The 16,951-nt window shown below is 27.8% G+C and overlaps 1 protein-coding gene across 1 annotated transcript; it reads right to left on the minus strand.

Moving 5' to 3' along the window:
- Positions 1-1,684: 1,684 nt before the first annotated feature.
- LOC106379345 (cytokinin hydroxylase) lies at positions 1,685-6,253 on the minus strand. The gene is made up of 4 exons (XM_013819323.3): positions 5,549-6,253; positions 4,657-5,134; positions 3,436-3,808; positions 1,685-2,263 (listed from the first exon to the last, which is right to left on the minus strand). The coding sequence occupies exons 1-4, from the start codon at positions 6,000-6,002 to the stop codon at positions 1,841-1,843; spliced, it is 1,728 nt and encodes a 575-aa protein (XP_013674777.2). The 5' UTR covers positions 6,003-6,253; the 3' UTR covers positions 1,685-1,840.
- Between the last annotated feature and the right edge of the window lie 10,698 nt (positions 6,254-16,951).

Raw genomic sequence — 16,951 nt, forward strand, 5'->3', positions numbered from 1 at the left:
AATTCTGGTGTTTGATCGAGAAACCAAATTCATCATTCGCCAGGATTTTTAAAGGGCAGTATTTCAGAAAGACAAGCCCTTTAGAACTGATTTGATCATACTCATCATCCAACGGTTGGCGAAGTATTGTATCAGCTAGATCTCTGGTTAGCAAATGACTAATCAAAAAGGTTGGAACATATCATCTATCTTAGTATGAAATGATCTTTGGTTTCCAGTCTCTCGCCCGAGACCAGCAAACAGTAAATAACTCTCAGATTATTATATTATTGGTGGAACCAGAAGATGCAACAATTATTGAGAGGATTCCTTTAAGTAGACATTACATTTCAGATAAAGATGGATGACATTTCACACAATCAGGTAAATATACGGTGAAATCTGGTTATGACGTAGACCATCTCTACCCGGATAGACAAGACCACTTCAACTTTATGGTCCAGACACAAAGGCTTTGCGGGCTCATTCCTGAAAAAAAAAATGTCTCCCAAAGCTGAACACTACCTTTGACAAATCATTACATGTTGTTTACATGTACGGAAAAATTTAAAGTCTCGAAGTATTAAATGTGATATTCAATGTGAGAGATGTGCTCCATGTGAGGAATCAGTAAACCATGTATTATTTCAATGTCCACCAACTTTTCAGGTATGAGCTTTATCAACAATCCCTACACCACCAGGTAGCTCTCCTATGGATTCTGTTTTTGCAAACTTGGATCATCAGTTTTGGAGGATTTCATCAATCACTGAAAATGCTCATTTTACTTGGATATTATGGTATATTTAAAAGCTCAAATAATAAGATTTTCAATGGCATAGACAGTGACCCTAGAGATATTCTAAAATTAACAGAGACATGAGACATAGGCTATACTCTGAAAGGAGCCACAAATCCCAAAAATGTACAGTGGGACTCAGATTAAAAACACAATGAGCATAAATGAAGAGACCCAAATAATGCCCCGAAGAATAGGCAGATGGTATTTCACTGATGGGTCATGGAAAAATAAGGATATATACTCTGGTAATGACTGGTATAGTACTCTGGAAGGGTTTGATGGATTGATGGGGGCTAGAAATACAAGAAATAGCCTTTCTCTGCTACACACAGAGTTTGAAGCTTTCATTTGGGTGATGGAAAGCATGAAAAATCTACGACAATTTCATGTAACATTTGTGACAGATTGTTCTCAGTCTACTTTTGCATCCTATCTTGAAGAGATTTGATGGATCAAGGAAAATTTTCACACTTTAGAGATCATGCATGTATCCCGCTTCTCGGACTCAGAACACAAGTGCAGACAGTCTTGCACGCGGTACTTGCAATCAACCATCTTCTTTTGTCTTTATGGACACATAGTCTCATGTTTAGTTAGCAGAGTCTTAATCGAGTGTATTTGTGCTGATGACAAAAAAAAAATTAAGTAACAATTTCTTTATCTTTAAAAAGACGTTTTTCTTTTGGAGCAATATATTGTATTTTACCATTTAATATTTTTTATAAAAAAAATAGATGACCAATAGCAATATTTTGTAATTTATACTATAATAATAATTGATGTGTTTTTATTTGATATATCCTATCAAATAATCCCGCAGTTTATAGGAACACAATAAAACCTAGTTCTTACAAGATCTTGGAGATATATTAATTTGTTTTTCAGGTCTCGTATCTACCTCGATTATTAAAAAAAGAAAGATTAGATAATGTGTCTCCTAAACTGAACCCAATAACTCTTCATTTATACTCATTTCAAAATCATTCAGTTACAACTCCCTCATGTTACTCAAAATTCAGTAGTCTCTCAGGAAGCTTGATAAGATAGGTCTACCCCCCTTTACGAATCCAGTGGCTTCAAAATTAGTTGAACTCCATACTTAGGTTTTATAGTAAGCACAACTATAGGAGCATGTCTATAATTCTCCGATATTGTGAAACTGAATTTGGAAACAAGCATTGCTAATATTAGCTTTGCCTCCATCATCGCAAAATTCTGGCCAATGCAGTTCCTAGGACCGGCTGCAAAAGGCATGAAATGACGACTTGACGCGAAATTTCTAGAACTAAAGCGTTCAGGATTGAATTCAGTCGCATCTTCACCCCATAATTCCTTACTATGATGAATCGCCAGGACAGGGATCCATATAGATAAGCCTTTAGGGATGATCAGGTCGCCGAGTTTTATGTCTTCAAATGCCATTCTTGGTAGAAGAGTGGCAGGAGGGTAAAGTCTTAGTGACTCGTTTATCACTTTGTTTAACTGTTCAAAAAAAATTTAAAAGAAAGATGTTAGTTAAATATTATATTACCTAATCTTATTAAGAATCATATCTAGCAAACTTGGGAAGTGCCATATGACTCTTTCTCAAATATCTTACTTAGTTTTAAGAATTGTCTTTCTTTCAAGCTGTCAAATCGAATCATTAGTTCATGATTTTTTTGTTTTTTTGCAGTATTTTATGCAACGCATGTTGTAGTGCTAATCTTTTAAAACAAGTGGCATATTTTATTTATCCATCACTCCAATATTCCTTAGTTTGATTTAAGGGTGGAAAACCAATTCATCATGGGTATCTATCTAATCTGATGTTGCACCAATGCTAATGTAAATAATATATTAATCTAATAAAATACCAGTTACAAAAGTGAATATCTAAAACTTGTTGTGTCATGCATGACATGCATTATCAGACTCTGAACTATATCTAATCAATCAATTAACCATCTTTACATTTTTGTTTATTTAGTTGACAGAAACACTATATAATAATTTACGGGAGAATACATTAATACAAATTTGTGGGTAGATATATAACAATATATATCATATTAAAGTTGACCAGATATGTACTAATTGAGATTTAGTTACGGAAGAAGCACTACGACTTAGTGGCATTGCCTGTAGTGTGTTGAAAGAAGGTAGTACCCCACCCCCACCCATAAAAATTGGCATTACACACCAAGACATTTTAAGAAAATAAAAGAAATGATTGTGATTCTATCCCAAATCTCGCCAAAGTCAAAACTTAGTCGACATGTGTATTCTGATGCATAACGCATAAGACATTAACATGTACGTTTCAATAGTTATAAACGATATATTTTTTCTTTTTTCTTTTTTTTTGGCTTCAAGTTAATTATTGCTTTTGCATATTTTAATATCCAATGTTTTATTTTTATAAATTACTTTTTGGGAATTTCAATGGAAAACGTGAAACACAAATGAACTGTCTCCTTCAATTATATTTTTTTAAAAATCTTTTTTCATAAAGAAGAGAACTTTTAAATCGTTGTGATTTTGTTAATTGATCTTTCGACAGATTTCGGAAAAATTGTAAAGTCCATGTGATTTTGATGGCGATAGAAACCATTGTTCCAGCGTAAATGAATAATAAAAAGACAAATGTAGCAGTGTGAGTAAGAATAACGTACCGAGGTAAGACTTGAGAGTTGCTCAACGGAAGGGATACCGTCTTGGCCACAAACTTGTCGGACCTCATGGCGTACTTTTTCCTGCCACGTGGGATTATGAGCAAGGAGCATGAGGGTCCACGTGAGAAGAAGAGAGGTTGTCTCATGACCAGTGAAGAAGAAAGTTTTGCACTCATCCATTATTATTTGAACATTAAGGTTGTTTTTGTTGCGATCCATCTGGTTCAGGAGAAGCCCTAAGAGGTCGTCCCCGTACGAGATGCTCCGACCGATCTCTACGTTGTCTTTCCGGCTCTCTATAATCTCCATCAAAAGACGTTCTACGTCAGTTTTCAAACTCTTTATCTCTCGATTGTATTTGCTCGGTAGAAACCTTTAGAAACACACAGAATAATTACACGTCGGGATTACGATAAAGGTCTTTTAGCAAAAAAAATAAATTATAAATGTCAAATACAGTGAAACCTTTATAAATTAATAATGTTAGGATTACACCAAAATTAGAATTTTTTATTAATTTATACATATATTAATTTATCGATATACTAATTGAACCAAAAACTCAATTTGGAACTATGAAATTATATTATTTTATAAAGATTTTAGTGTATATTAATTTATAAAGTATTAATTTAAAGAGGTTATAGTATAGTTGCATGCAACGTTTTAATTTTGGCGCGCTAGTGAATTAAGAATTAGTAACCATGTACGAAAGTAATGCTTTTTTATACTCATGTAACGTGTGTTATTTCAATTTTAGTTTAATAATGTTGATATTGTTGAATTAAAGTTACATCAGTTTTATCAATACTATAGAACTGATTTAAGTATTTAATTAGAACTTGTGTATCTATACTGCAGAATGCCGTTTCAGATTGAGTGCCATTTCAAGATGATTATTATATTTTCTATATTAATTGTTGTTTTAAATTTTTATGCAAAAAATTATACAAAGCTTTAAATTTAATTATGTTAATTTTAATAAAAGAGACAAAATTATGTGTTAGTAAAAATTATAGTAGAAATTTTTATGTGTGGGAAAAATCATTAAACAATACATAAAATGGAATGGAATGGAATGAATATATAAGTTGTAGTTCAAAAAAAAAAAGTTGTAGTTCAGCATAAATGTGTTATTAATTTTTTTTTAAATTAAATCACATAAGTTAGGCGAATTGTATTAATCATAGCCTTAAATCGAGAAAAAGATGAAGAACTCACCGGCTGCCGGGAAAACAGAGGTGGCGAGTGGACTGAGCGCAGAGTCGCTGAAGGACAGTGAGTAGACTGAAAAGCTCCTTTCCCTTGTCGTAACTGCTTCCGAACTCCGTCCTAGATATTATATCAGCCGTGAGCCGCCGCATCTCCTCTCCAATCTCCACCTCTTTATCATCTCCTCCACTTTCCTTAACTTCATTCCTTAGCTTCCCCGCCATCATCCTTGTGCACTCCACCATATGCTTCGCGTATCCTTTGAGCCTATCACGTGTGAATGCAGGAGCTGCCAAATGGCGCTGGTGGTGCCAAGCCCCGCCGTTGGCCATGAGAAGACCACGTCCAATAAACCCTTTAGTGCCTTGCTGCTGGAGCCATGATTTTCCGGTGACGGAATTGTGCTTCGTCAGCAACTCTTTAATCATCTCCGTCTCCGTCAAGCACAGCCTCGGCTCCGTCCCGTTCCATACTATAAATCTCTTCCCTGCAAAAGGTAATTTTCGTCATTTCGTAATGACATGGCGTAAATGTATGACAGCCACCAAATTTTTAACAAGTATTATGTATGGGTTGCATCGCCTCCAAATTGTCAAAATGTTTAAATTAAAATTATTATCAAAATGTTTAAATTAAAATTATTATCAAAATGTTCATGACCTTCATAAGTCTCAGATCCGACTTTGTTCTCAATGAAAATGCATTGCACGCATCTCCACTTGAAAGCATATATCGTCAAATGAAACTATAATTTGTGGCTTTAATGTTTTTGACGCCAATATTCAAGAAAAAAAAACTTATTGAATTTTAATTTTAATTTTAATTTTATAATAACAAAAACATATGTAAAAAAAAATAATCTTACACCTGACATCCAGGAACGTTGGACCTGGGTACGTACCATATTGTTTGGACCAAGCGACGTAGTGAGGGAGAAGGCGAGGAACGATATTGTGGTGGATGGAGGAGCAATGATCGGAGACAGAGTAGGAAACCATTTTGGAGATATCAATGATGTTTCCGGTAAGGAGGCGTCGATTTGGGCCGGTGATGCCTTGACGTTCCATTAACTTCTTAATGCGTCTTGGTGTGACGTAGTAACACCAAATGGAGTCGTATAGGATTCTTAATATCAAGGTCATCACTATCACGAGGACATACTTTATTAAAACAACCATCATTTTCCTCTCTTTATTTCCTTTTCTTAAAATGTTGAAGATATTGAAGTTTAAAAAAAAAAGGTTGAAGATAATGAGAGAAAGAGAGAGTTTGGTGAGACGGTGAACCTTTTTTTGCCGGCGAGATATAGTGAACAACATTGCTGAAGTCCACAACATGTATTTATAGTACTGCATAATTTCATTTTAGTTTTTCCTCGCATATTTCTTTTCTTTTTTAATTGATATTGTTTTAAACAATTATCAATTGGATCTTTTTGGTGGACTTTATTATAATGTAAAAACATGCACGGAGAGGAAGAATCATTTGGCGCTAGCAATAGTTTTCATAAATGGCAGATCCTGGATTCAATTTTTTTTTGGCATCGATCCTGGATTCAATATACAAACTATTTATTATTATTATTATTGTTGTTGTTATTATTATTATATGTGTGTTGTAGCAATAAAATAAACAAATAATTTCAAAATTTATGAAATTAATTTAGTTGTATACTGATAAAGATAGTATGGCTGAGAAGTTATTAGTTTTTAATATATACTAAGATCGATGTTTCATGCGCATTGCGCAGTTATAATAATTTTATTTTTATTGATATTAAATATAACTATTTTTTAAACTTTAAAATTATTTTTAAAAAACTAAAACTATAAAAATAATTCTTTGTAATTTATTTAAATTTTGAAAATAAATTTATTAGATTTAGTTGATTTTTAATAAAGTTTAATTTGTATTTTCTAAAATAACAATTATATTATAGGAAAATTGCCACAAATACCACATTCATAGTACACCTTTTCATGTTTACACCAATCATTTTTACCCTCACTTTTAATGAGGGGTAAACGACACTTATACCTCTAAGGTTAACTAATCTAGACTTAGGGTTTATAGTTGAGGGGTGGATTAGGATTTTTGGAATGTGAAATTTAGGATTCTATAAATATATAAATAAATAGTTAAAAAATATAAAAAAATATAAAAAAAATTCTAAAAAATAGTTTCAAACATAATTTTCGATTTTCAAAAAGAAATTTTGAAAACAAAATCGAAAACAAATTCAAAAAAAAAAGGAATTTAGAAAAAAAGTTCGAATTTGAAAAAGTATAATTTGAAAACATTAAAAAAAAATATTTTATTTATTTTTTTATTTATTTAAATAATGATTTATTATATAGATAAATAACAAGGGTATAAGAGTCTTTTTGCTACATAATGAAGAAGATATTTTTGAAAATGTCTCTTAAGTGGTGGTAAAAATGAAAAGTGGTGGTAAAAATGAAAAGCGGTACCATGAAAGTGGTAAACATAAAATTTTCCCGGAAAAAATAGAGATTATTTGAGAAGTGTTTACTTTTGTGTCATAATCACATTCATTCTCACAAAAAATATGACTTGAGTTCTTATAAATATGACATAACATCAAGCTAACTGTGACATGGATAATTTTATTTATGTAAATTTATTTTTTGTAAGTTTTCTAAAATATGGTATTAACTTATATATCATAACTAAATTAATTAATAAAAGTAAAATAATATTATATTTACAAATATAACAATATTTTCTCAGGTAGAAATTAAAAAAAATCATTTAATAAATATTATTTTAAAAATGATTTGCTTATATGGCATCATGGCATTCATTTTCACAAAAAATGACATAATCTGAAAAATATGACATTACATGAAATTTAATGTGAGAGACAATTTCATTGATGTAAATTTATATGTTTTTAAGTTTTCTAAAATATGATAATAATGCATATATCATTATAAATCAGTCAAAAATCTTTACATATTTAAATATTTGAAATTTTAACCAAAACCAATTAAATGGTGTAAAAAGATTAAGGGGAAATATTATGTTTACCACTTTCATGTACCACTTTTCATATTTACCACCACTAAAGGGACATTTTCAAAAATATTTTCTTCATTAAGTGGCAAAAGACTCTTATACCCTTGTTATTTATATATATAATAAATCATTATTTAAATAAATAAAAATTTATGTTCGAATTATATTTTTCTAATTCGAACTTTTTTAAAATTTCTTTTTAAAATTTTTTTTTATTTTTTTCCAAATTTCTTTTTGAAAATCGAAAATTATGTTTGAAACTATTTTTTAAAAAATATTTTTTAAGTATTTATTTATATATTTATTAGAATCCTAAATTTCACATTCCAAAAACTCTACCTCATCCATCAACTCTAAATCTTAAATCTAGATTATTTAACCCTATAGGTATAAGTGTCTTTTAACCTTTGTTAAAGATGAGGGTAAAAATGATCAGTGTAAACATGAAAACTGGTACTGTAAATGTGGTATTTGTGTCAATTTTTCAATTTTTCCGCACTATGTGGAGTAGTAAAGTTTTTAAATTTAAATTATATTTAAAAGTAAAATTTTATTAGTATTGTAACTTTTATTATTTTTACCAAGATTTTAATATAATTTGATTTAATCAAACAAAAAATTAATCTATTTTTTTAAAAAAAAAATATTTTTACGAATATATATGTATATATTTAAAATTATAATCTTGGATAGATTTTTTATTTGTTTCTTTTGGTTAAATATATTAAATCAATTTGCAGGAATTTAATAAAAAATTATAATGAAAATTGTTTAATTATCATAAATTAAAACTAAGCAATACTTAGAAAATTGTATATATATTAAAGAACCTAATGATTTTGGAAAAACTGCCTAGAATACTATATTAATAGTACCATTTTTTATGTTTACACAAACTATTTTTATCCTCACTTTTAATCAACGGTAAAAGACTTTTGTACCCCCTAGGTTTCAGTAATCTAGACTTAGGGTTTAGAGTTGAAGGGTTGAGTATGATTTTTGGAATGTGAAATTTAGGATTCTAATAAATATATAAATAAATACTTAATTTTTTTTAAAAAAATTAAAAAATAGTTTCCAACATAAGTTTCGATTTTCGGAAAGAATTTTTTTTAAAAATAAAGTTTTAAAAGAAAATTTAAAAACTTTTTTATAAAAAAAAATCGAATTTGAAAAAGTATAATTCGAAAAAATAAAAAATTATTTATTATTTATTTGTTATTTTTAATTATTTAACTAATTATTTCATATATATACATATATACAGAATAAGAATATAAGAGTTTTTTTCGACTTAATGAAAAATGTATTTTTGACAATTTCTCTTGAAATTTAGAATTTTTAAAAATTGTATCAAAATTTTGAAATTTTTCGTAATAAAAGTTTAATAATTATTGAAGTAAAATTAAATAATATTTCAAATTTTGTAATTTATATTTGAATATATTTATTTTAAAGTCAACATTAAATATTTTAATGTAATATACGCGTTATTAACATATTATAAAAGGTTTACTAAAGTTAAAAATAAATAATTGATGTAATCATGCATATCATATTTAGCCATAAGAAATGTGGTAAATCATTTTTCGAATAATATCCGGAAGATTATTTTGAAAATTATCGCTGTAAACAATATAATAACTGGAAACAATATAATATATCAAACTTTCAATAGCAAGAGAAATCCACTAAACTTTTGGGGAAAAAACTGGCGGTTCATTATTTTATATCTACGTACCAAGCACTAAACGACATTTATATATTTATATATAGCTTCAATAAAATAAGTTTAGTTGTGGAAGTTCTCGTATCACAGTAGATCAACTAAATGTTTATTAGTGTTTTTTATATTAGGAAATTTGAGATCGGCTGTAAAAACTGGAAAAACTTATTATTTAATTAACAGAGATAAACTTCCATGAAATATTTAGCATGATGCAAATAAAACTGTTTATTCTTAGTTTAACATAGTAGAAATATCTAGCATAGAATCACTAATATAATAATATTATAATTTATAAGAAAATATTAAATTAGTATCAAAATATACTTATAAAAAATTTCAAATTGGTCTATCAAAGATAATTATTAATTTCTCCATTTCACAATTTTTTTTTTAATTTTAAATCTATTGTATAAATAAGACTAGATTTCAATTATTTTTATAGATACCCACTACATCAAATCTAAAAAGAAAAAAATTCATGTTTACCACTTTTATGGTACCATTATTCATCATTATCATCACTAAAGAGACATTTTCAAAAATATTTTCTTCGTTAACTGGCAAAAGACTCTTATACCCTTGTTTAATATATATAACAAATAATTATTTAAATAAATAATAATAAAAATAAGAATTTTTTTATTTTTTTAAATTATACTTTTTCAAATTCAAACTTTTTTATATTTTTAAATTTTTTTTGCAATTTTGTTTTTCAAAATTTCTTTTTGAAAATCGAAAAATTATGTTCGAAACTATTTTTTGAATTTTTTTTTCAAAAAATATTTATTTATATATTTATTAGAATCATAAATTTCACATTCCAAAAACTCTACCCTACCTCCCAACTGTAAACCCTAAGTGTAGATTAGTTAACACTAGAGTATAAATGTATTTTACTCTTCATTAAAAAAGAGGGTAAAAATGGTTAGTGTAAACATGAAAAGTGCTACTATGAATGTGATATTTGTGGCAATTTTCTTAAAAGCAGACATATTTTGAGCTATCAGAAAATACACTTTGATTTATCTGTTTTAAAAAAATAATTTTTTTCTATATTTTATTTTTTTTGAAGTATAAGTTTTATATACAATTTAAACTGTATTCATTCATAAACAAGTATACAGAATTAAAAATATATAGAAACACATAACTAATTGTTTTTTTTTTTTTGGAAAAAGACTAGTAAATATATGTGTTTAGAGCATCTTCAATCTCACTTCATATGTTATTTTAAAATAGAATTTGAAATAAGAATGCTCCAACTTCACTCTGTTTTATATTCCATAATAGAGTAAATGTGGATTTACTTCATAGTAATTTTTTATTTTTTGTTCGTTATTCTATTTTTTACTTCAAAAGTAGAATAGAGATTTATATTGGAAATGTTTTTATACACATATATATAAATACCAAAAGAAGGAACATGAAAATACAATGAAAATATAATTGTTTACAGAAACAAAACCAATGATATATTTTTTTTTAATTTAAAGATATCATAGATATACTGAATATTCAAATAAATTAAGAAGAAATGCTTCTCATAAATAATCCCTCTTTCTGAGTATTCAAATGAGACCCAGCATATTGCTTTAATTTACATGGTCATGCAAATTTAATGTGCTGAAGATGTTTCAAACACGGATCAATTAGTTTTCCAAAATTCTGCATACCACTATTTCAATGTATATATTAAGCATCACAATTCAAAATAAAAGTTACAACACTTGAAATAAGATATTTAGGCCAGTGTCTTCATCCTCAATTTCAAGAGTCCATCCAATGTTTCTAAACCTGACCCGAACACTGAACCATATAATTTCTTGGATCACCGAATTATTGGATCAACCGCAGATGAACCACAGATTAATTAATTAATTAATTTTGTTATGTAATAATATATTAGCTATTGAAAAATAGAATAGATACTATATGTTTTGAAAAACATTTAAGAAAAAAGAAAAATAATTGCTTACTACATGAAGTAGTGGCCATCACATTGTTAACCATACAAACTATACAAATGTATACTTAGCTACACGAAGTATATATTATGCATGACTACATCCCTCAACTTTATGATGTTATGTACTTAACATCACGAATTTAATTTCATTCATCCAAAAAATGATGTGTATGTCAGATACCATTTAAATCTCTCGTTTCTATAAATTTTGATAAGTAGTGTTTTAACATTTTTATTTTAATGTATTTGAAACCAATATAATTATCTTATTTTAATTTATATTAAATAAAAAAATTATATAAGATATTATTTACTTTAGTTTTTTAATTCTTTTAATTTGTTTTGGTATGAACTTTTATAAAAAAATTGCAATTCGTTTGATTAACTGTGTGATATATACTAATTTGATAAAAACATTTATTATAAAACTTCTTTGATGTCAATTTATTGTCTCAAACATATTATTTTTAATATAAAATTATTAAGGTAATGAATTGTTTTATATACTTTAAATTCCATTCATTTAAAATTAGTAAAACTTTCACATTCGATTCTTATTCTCTGATTATTTTTATTCTTAAAAGTATATAATTTATAATTATATACGCAAGGTTATGTTTGGTTTAAGTTGACATCGTATAAGTCTTAAGCAAATAAAATGTTAGAGTTAATAAATTGACAACAAATAAGTTTTATAATTAAAAAATTATCAAATAAGTGTATATTACACAATTGATTTTGTAAATTAGATTGTGTTAAAATATTCTTATGCTTTTAAAATGTGGGTCAAAATCTAATTTTAGTTAAATTATAGTCGGATCGGTCATATTTTAATTGTTGAAACAAGATATTTAAACGATCTCGAACATCCACATCAGTTTCTGGATGAATGAAATTAAACTTTGATGTTAACTACATAACATCATAAAGTTGAGAGATGTTGTCATGCATAACATATACTTCGTGTGGCTAGGTATACATTACTTTAGTTTGCATGGTTAGCCATGTGATGGTCAATACTTCGTGTAGTAAGCAATAATCTTATATATTAAAACAGAAGTCACAACCTTGATTCATGTGTGATTTTTAAGAAAATGGACCTAATGGACATATTCCTAGAAAGTCATGTTACATTTAATATCTAATTTTATCATTTAAATTTTGGGTCTATGAGAAATTTTTATTCGGCTATCAATAATTGGATTTAAACAATAGATGATCCATTGGATTTATAGATAGTATAAATTAAATAGATATAATTTAATGTTGTAATATTATATCTCTATATGTTAAATATATAAATATTTGTCGATGATAACTTTTAAAACTATAAAGATTTTTTTTTAAATAACAAAAATCATATTAACTAACATTGATTAATCTTTACTACCTTAAACCAATGAAAACAAATTTTAAACTATATAGTTTATTTTAAAAATTAAATAAAACTAAATGTTTAATTATTTACTCGATAATGTAAATCTATGAAGCGAAAATTTTAATTTTTAAAATTTTTTATAAATTTGTGAAATGTTACAATATCTTTGAATATGACAATAAAACAATATTTTACTAATCTTTATATATATAGTTACAAATTCGAAATAGCCCTAACTTTTCCTAAAAAATTACAGTCTCATGCCACTGAGTAAATAAAATAGATATATTTTAAATGTAAACTATTAATCATTTATTATAGTTAACCATTTCCAATTGAGATGAAACCATGCCATTTACGGTTCTTAATTCGTCCATGTTTATGAAAAATATGAGTTTTAGAATTACAGACATGGCCTAACTCAAAACTCATTATTCACTGATTGTGCTCATCTAAACTATTAAAACATGAGTACAAATTTGAAATAGCCCTGACTTTTCCTAAAGAATTACAGTCTCATGCCACTGAGTAAATAAAATAGATATATTTTAAATGTAAACTATTAATCATTTATTATAGTTAACCACTTCCAATTGAGATGAAACCATGCCATTTACGGTTCTTAATTCGTCCATGTTTATGAAAAATATGAGTTTTAGAATTACAGACATGGCCTAACTCAAAACTCATTATTCACTGATTGTGCTCATATTATATTATATATCAAACTGGGAATTTTTAAAAAAAAATTCTAGACAATATATTCGCTTCAGTTAAAAAAACCTGAGACTTTGCTGCCTATAATTTTAGGTTTGTGTTTCATCGCTGCTTTCTTTTCCAAGCATAAACAAACCATTGCATGGTTTTTAAAAAATATAACAGGACCATTGCAAGGTTTCTTAAAACGTTGACCATATGATTATACTGGTTTTTGTGGCATACAAAGTAACTGGTTTAATCTTCCTATCATTAAAGATCTCGTGATAACAACAATCTATCAAACCGGTTAGTAATTGAAAAAAAAAAACTTTTTGAATGGGTGGAATATACCTTTGTTTTTGAATTGTACAGTAAATAATTAATATTAAAATGACATATATATATCGGGTTTTCCTTTTTTCAGCTGTTGGTGGATCTTGCAGATAAATATCTCAACGCTTTGGAGAAAAGCTGAAACACAAAACTGACTTTTTCTATCATTTCTTAGATTAATTCAAAAAATTAGTTAGGTTTTACATATTCTTTAGTTTCCCAGACCAATGTGTGTACTATTTTGTGGGCACGGTCTACGAAAAGAGAACAAATGTTAATGCTATGGACCGTTAAGTTAATTAGTAAATAATTTTGGGCATATGGCCCGTTTTAAAAATGTATCTAAAGTTTTTAAAAGCCAATCTATCTATCTTATTAAACCGACGTCAAAAAAGAAACTATCATATTAAACCTATTTTTGTTAACATTTATCTGTGTGTTAGATAGTTTTTTTGGTTAACATATATATATATATTAGTCATTTGCAATCTGGTCATAGTATGTAACTGATTTTAAATTGAACCAAAGACAACGTAATATATTAGTAATACTATTAAATCGTACACTAAACATGTAATTTTTTTAGTACTAATTTGATCCCACACACAATATATATACAAAGAACCAATCATTTTTTTTATAACCACATAACTGATCAAACACACACTCAATAAAATAAATATATAACATGATCCAGTAATGCAATACATGAATTGTATAGAAAAACTGAAGTGATGTAAATGCAATTTTTAAGTTGTGTTTCAAAATGTCTATATACGTAAAAAAATGTAAACATGTCTAAGATGACAACTTTGACTGATGTAAAATGTAGAATGTAATTTTGTACCTAATCAACGTCCGCGCGGGTCAAGCTCTAGTTTTTAATTAAATCACAATAACTACTATAATTGATCTAAAATATCCAAATATCGGGATTAATAGAGATTAATGGGTCATGATCATTAATCTCCATAAAAAATGTTTAAATATATAATTTTTCACATTGAGATTTTCAATAAGACATAAATAATATATACATTTTTTGTACCAATCTACTTATCCAGAACTGGTTTTAAGTTGAGTCTTAAAAATTTAACATGGTATCTAGTCTTAAAATATTTTAATACTAATGTATAAAAAACTTGGATCTGTCCATTTATCGTTAGTTGATATTGATGAAAAAATCCATAAAACTCAACATTAAAAACTAATTAGACTTTATCAAATATTATATTGAATATTCACTCACTCATATATATCAAATATTAAACGTATCTTCTTTCCAATTTTGCTGATATTTACTCACTCATATATTTCTAAAATTGTTAAGATTTTGTGATTATTATTTAATCGCTTGTTTTAAATATAGTAATTGTTTTATGTCGGTTTATATACTTTTATGATTAGAAAGAAGATTTGCCGTCAATTAGAAAAGGAAAAGCAGTGATGGATAAAGATTGCGTATCTTGGGTAATGAATATGAAAAGCAAATGGAACTTCTCGAAAACAAATTAGCCGCCAATAATTTTATAATCTGAACTAAAAAACGTATCTGAATATTAGCTCCAGTATAATCTCCACTGTTTCATTTACCTTGGTTGTCACTTCAATAAGCGATATTTCTTTAGCGTTCCATTGATATGTCATATATATATATATATATTATCAGCATAATCGTTTTCTTCTCGTCTCACTTTTAAAAATTGTTCAATAATTTATTAAGTGTGAGAATTCTACCTGGCAACTTCGATGAACAACCAAAAAACATTTGAAGAAGATACTAAATATCCTAATTATGTTATACTAGGATACAACATCAATAAATCTTATATAGTTTATAAAATGGACAAATCTAATGATAACTAAAAAGAAATCTAGCGGATCATTCTTGTCAATCGATACCATTAGATACATCGAGATTCCATTTTTAAAAAGATAACTCGAAATCTAATAAATAATGTATATGTATAATTAGTATAATTTAGTCAAAGATTGCAGAATCAAGAATTAGAAAAAATGATCACGCAAACCTTAATTCAAAAATGAAAGCGAGGAGTGGATGTGAACACTCGCGGCTGAACATTTCCTTTTCAACAACGTGCAACACAATCCCCAATCCCATGCTTCTAACAAAAAAAAGTGGAAACTTGTAGAATAATCAATCCCCATAGACCATAGTGTCACTAAGTTTCCAAAGAAGACTCATAATTTTCTTTGCTATCAACTTATACCCCTCTTGTTTGGTCAAATCACCAGCTTAATGGTCATTCTCTTTTCTTTTCTTTTGCATAGTATTAGTCTTTAATCAGCAAACTTAAAAAAAAAAAATCACTTTTTGATGTAGTGCTAATAGCTTTGCCTTGTTCATAACCTTGTAAAGGCTTGTTGTGCATAATCTTGAAGGGCTAGTTTTGCGTTCTTTGAGGTTTGTAACTAAATTAATTTCAAAGAAGATCAACTTTTCAACTCAAGAATGACGGAAAGTATTACGCAGAGTCATATTAATGATTAAGGGCCGATGACCCAAAAAGAAGTGATTAAGGGCCCATAAGTAATGCATGTGGCAAAGTAGTTGCTGGGGGTCAAAAGAAATAAAAAAAAAGAGTTGATAAAAACGGCAGGAGGGAAAAGGATTGTTGAAAACATATGTATGTAAATAACTATTGGATGATTTGTGTGTTTCCATTCAATGCATTTCATTGTGGGTTCACTCTTTATGTAAAAGATATGACGACTTAATATATGAACATAGCATATGTATTAGATGTTAAATATATGAACCAAAATGTCGGATTCGCTGTAACCAAATCATAATTTTCTTTGCTATCAACTTAATGGTTCTTTTCTTTTGCATAGTATTAGTCTTTAATCAGCAAACTTAAAAAAAACTTTTTGATGTAGTGCTTTGCCTTGTTCATAACCTTGAAAAGGCTTGTTGTGCATAATCTTGAAGGGCTAGTTTTGCGTTCTTTGAGGTTTGTAATGCATGTCAGTCAATTTGACGTCATACTTAATTTTCTTAACTATGTTTTCAGCCATTTTCTTGTGCTTTATCAGTTTGTAATGATACTTTAACATCTCGCTTCTACATATTGTTTCAGTATGCATGTGAAAGTGTACACTTTAGGAGAAGTAGCGATTGAAGTTGTGCACTCGAAAG

This window comes from Brassica napus, chromosome C2, assembly GCF_020379485.1.
Source record: "Brassica napus cultivar Da-Ae chromosome C2, Da-Ae, whole genome shotgun sequence".
Lineage (NCBI taxonomy): Eukaryota > Viridiplantae > Streptophyta > Magnoliopsida > Brassicales > Brassicaceae > Brassica > Brassica napus.

What these genes read in the sequence shown, in the direction of transcription:
- LOC106379345 (XM_013819323.3), bottom strand. Translation starts at nt 6,002, where the DNA reads ATGCAGTACTATAAATACATGTTGTGGACTTCAGCAATGTTGTTCACT. An exon ending in CGCTTGGTCCAAACAATATG is followed by an intron (nt 5,135 to 5,548) that starts GTACGTACCCAG and finishes TACCTTTTGCAG; the next exon opens with GGAAGAGATTTATAGTATGG. An exon ending in CTCTGTTTTCCCGGCAGCCG is followed by an intron (nt 3,809 to 4,656) that starts GTGAGTTCTTCA and finishes GTGTTTCTAAAG; the next exon opens with GTTTCTACCGAGCAAATACA.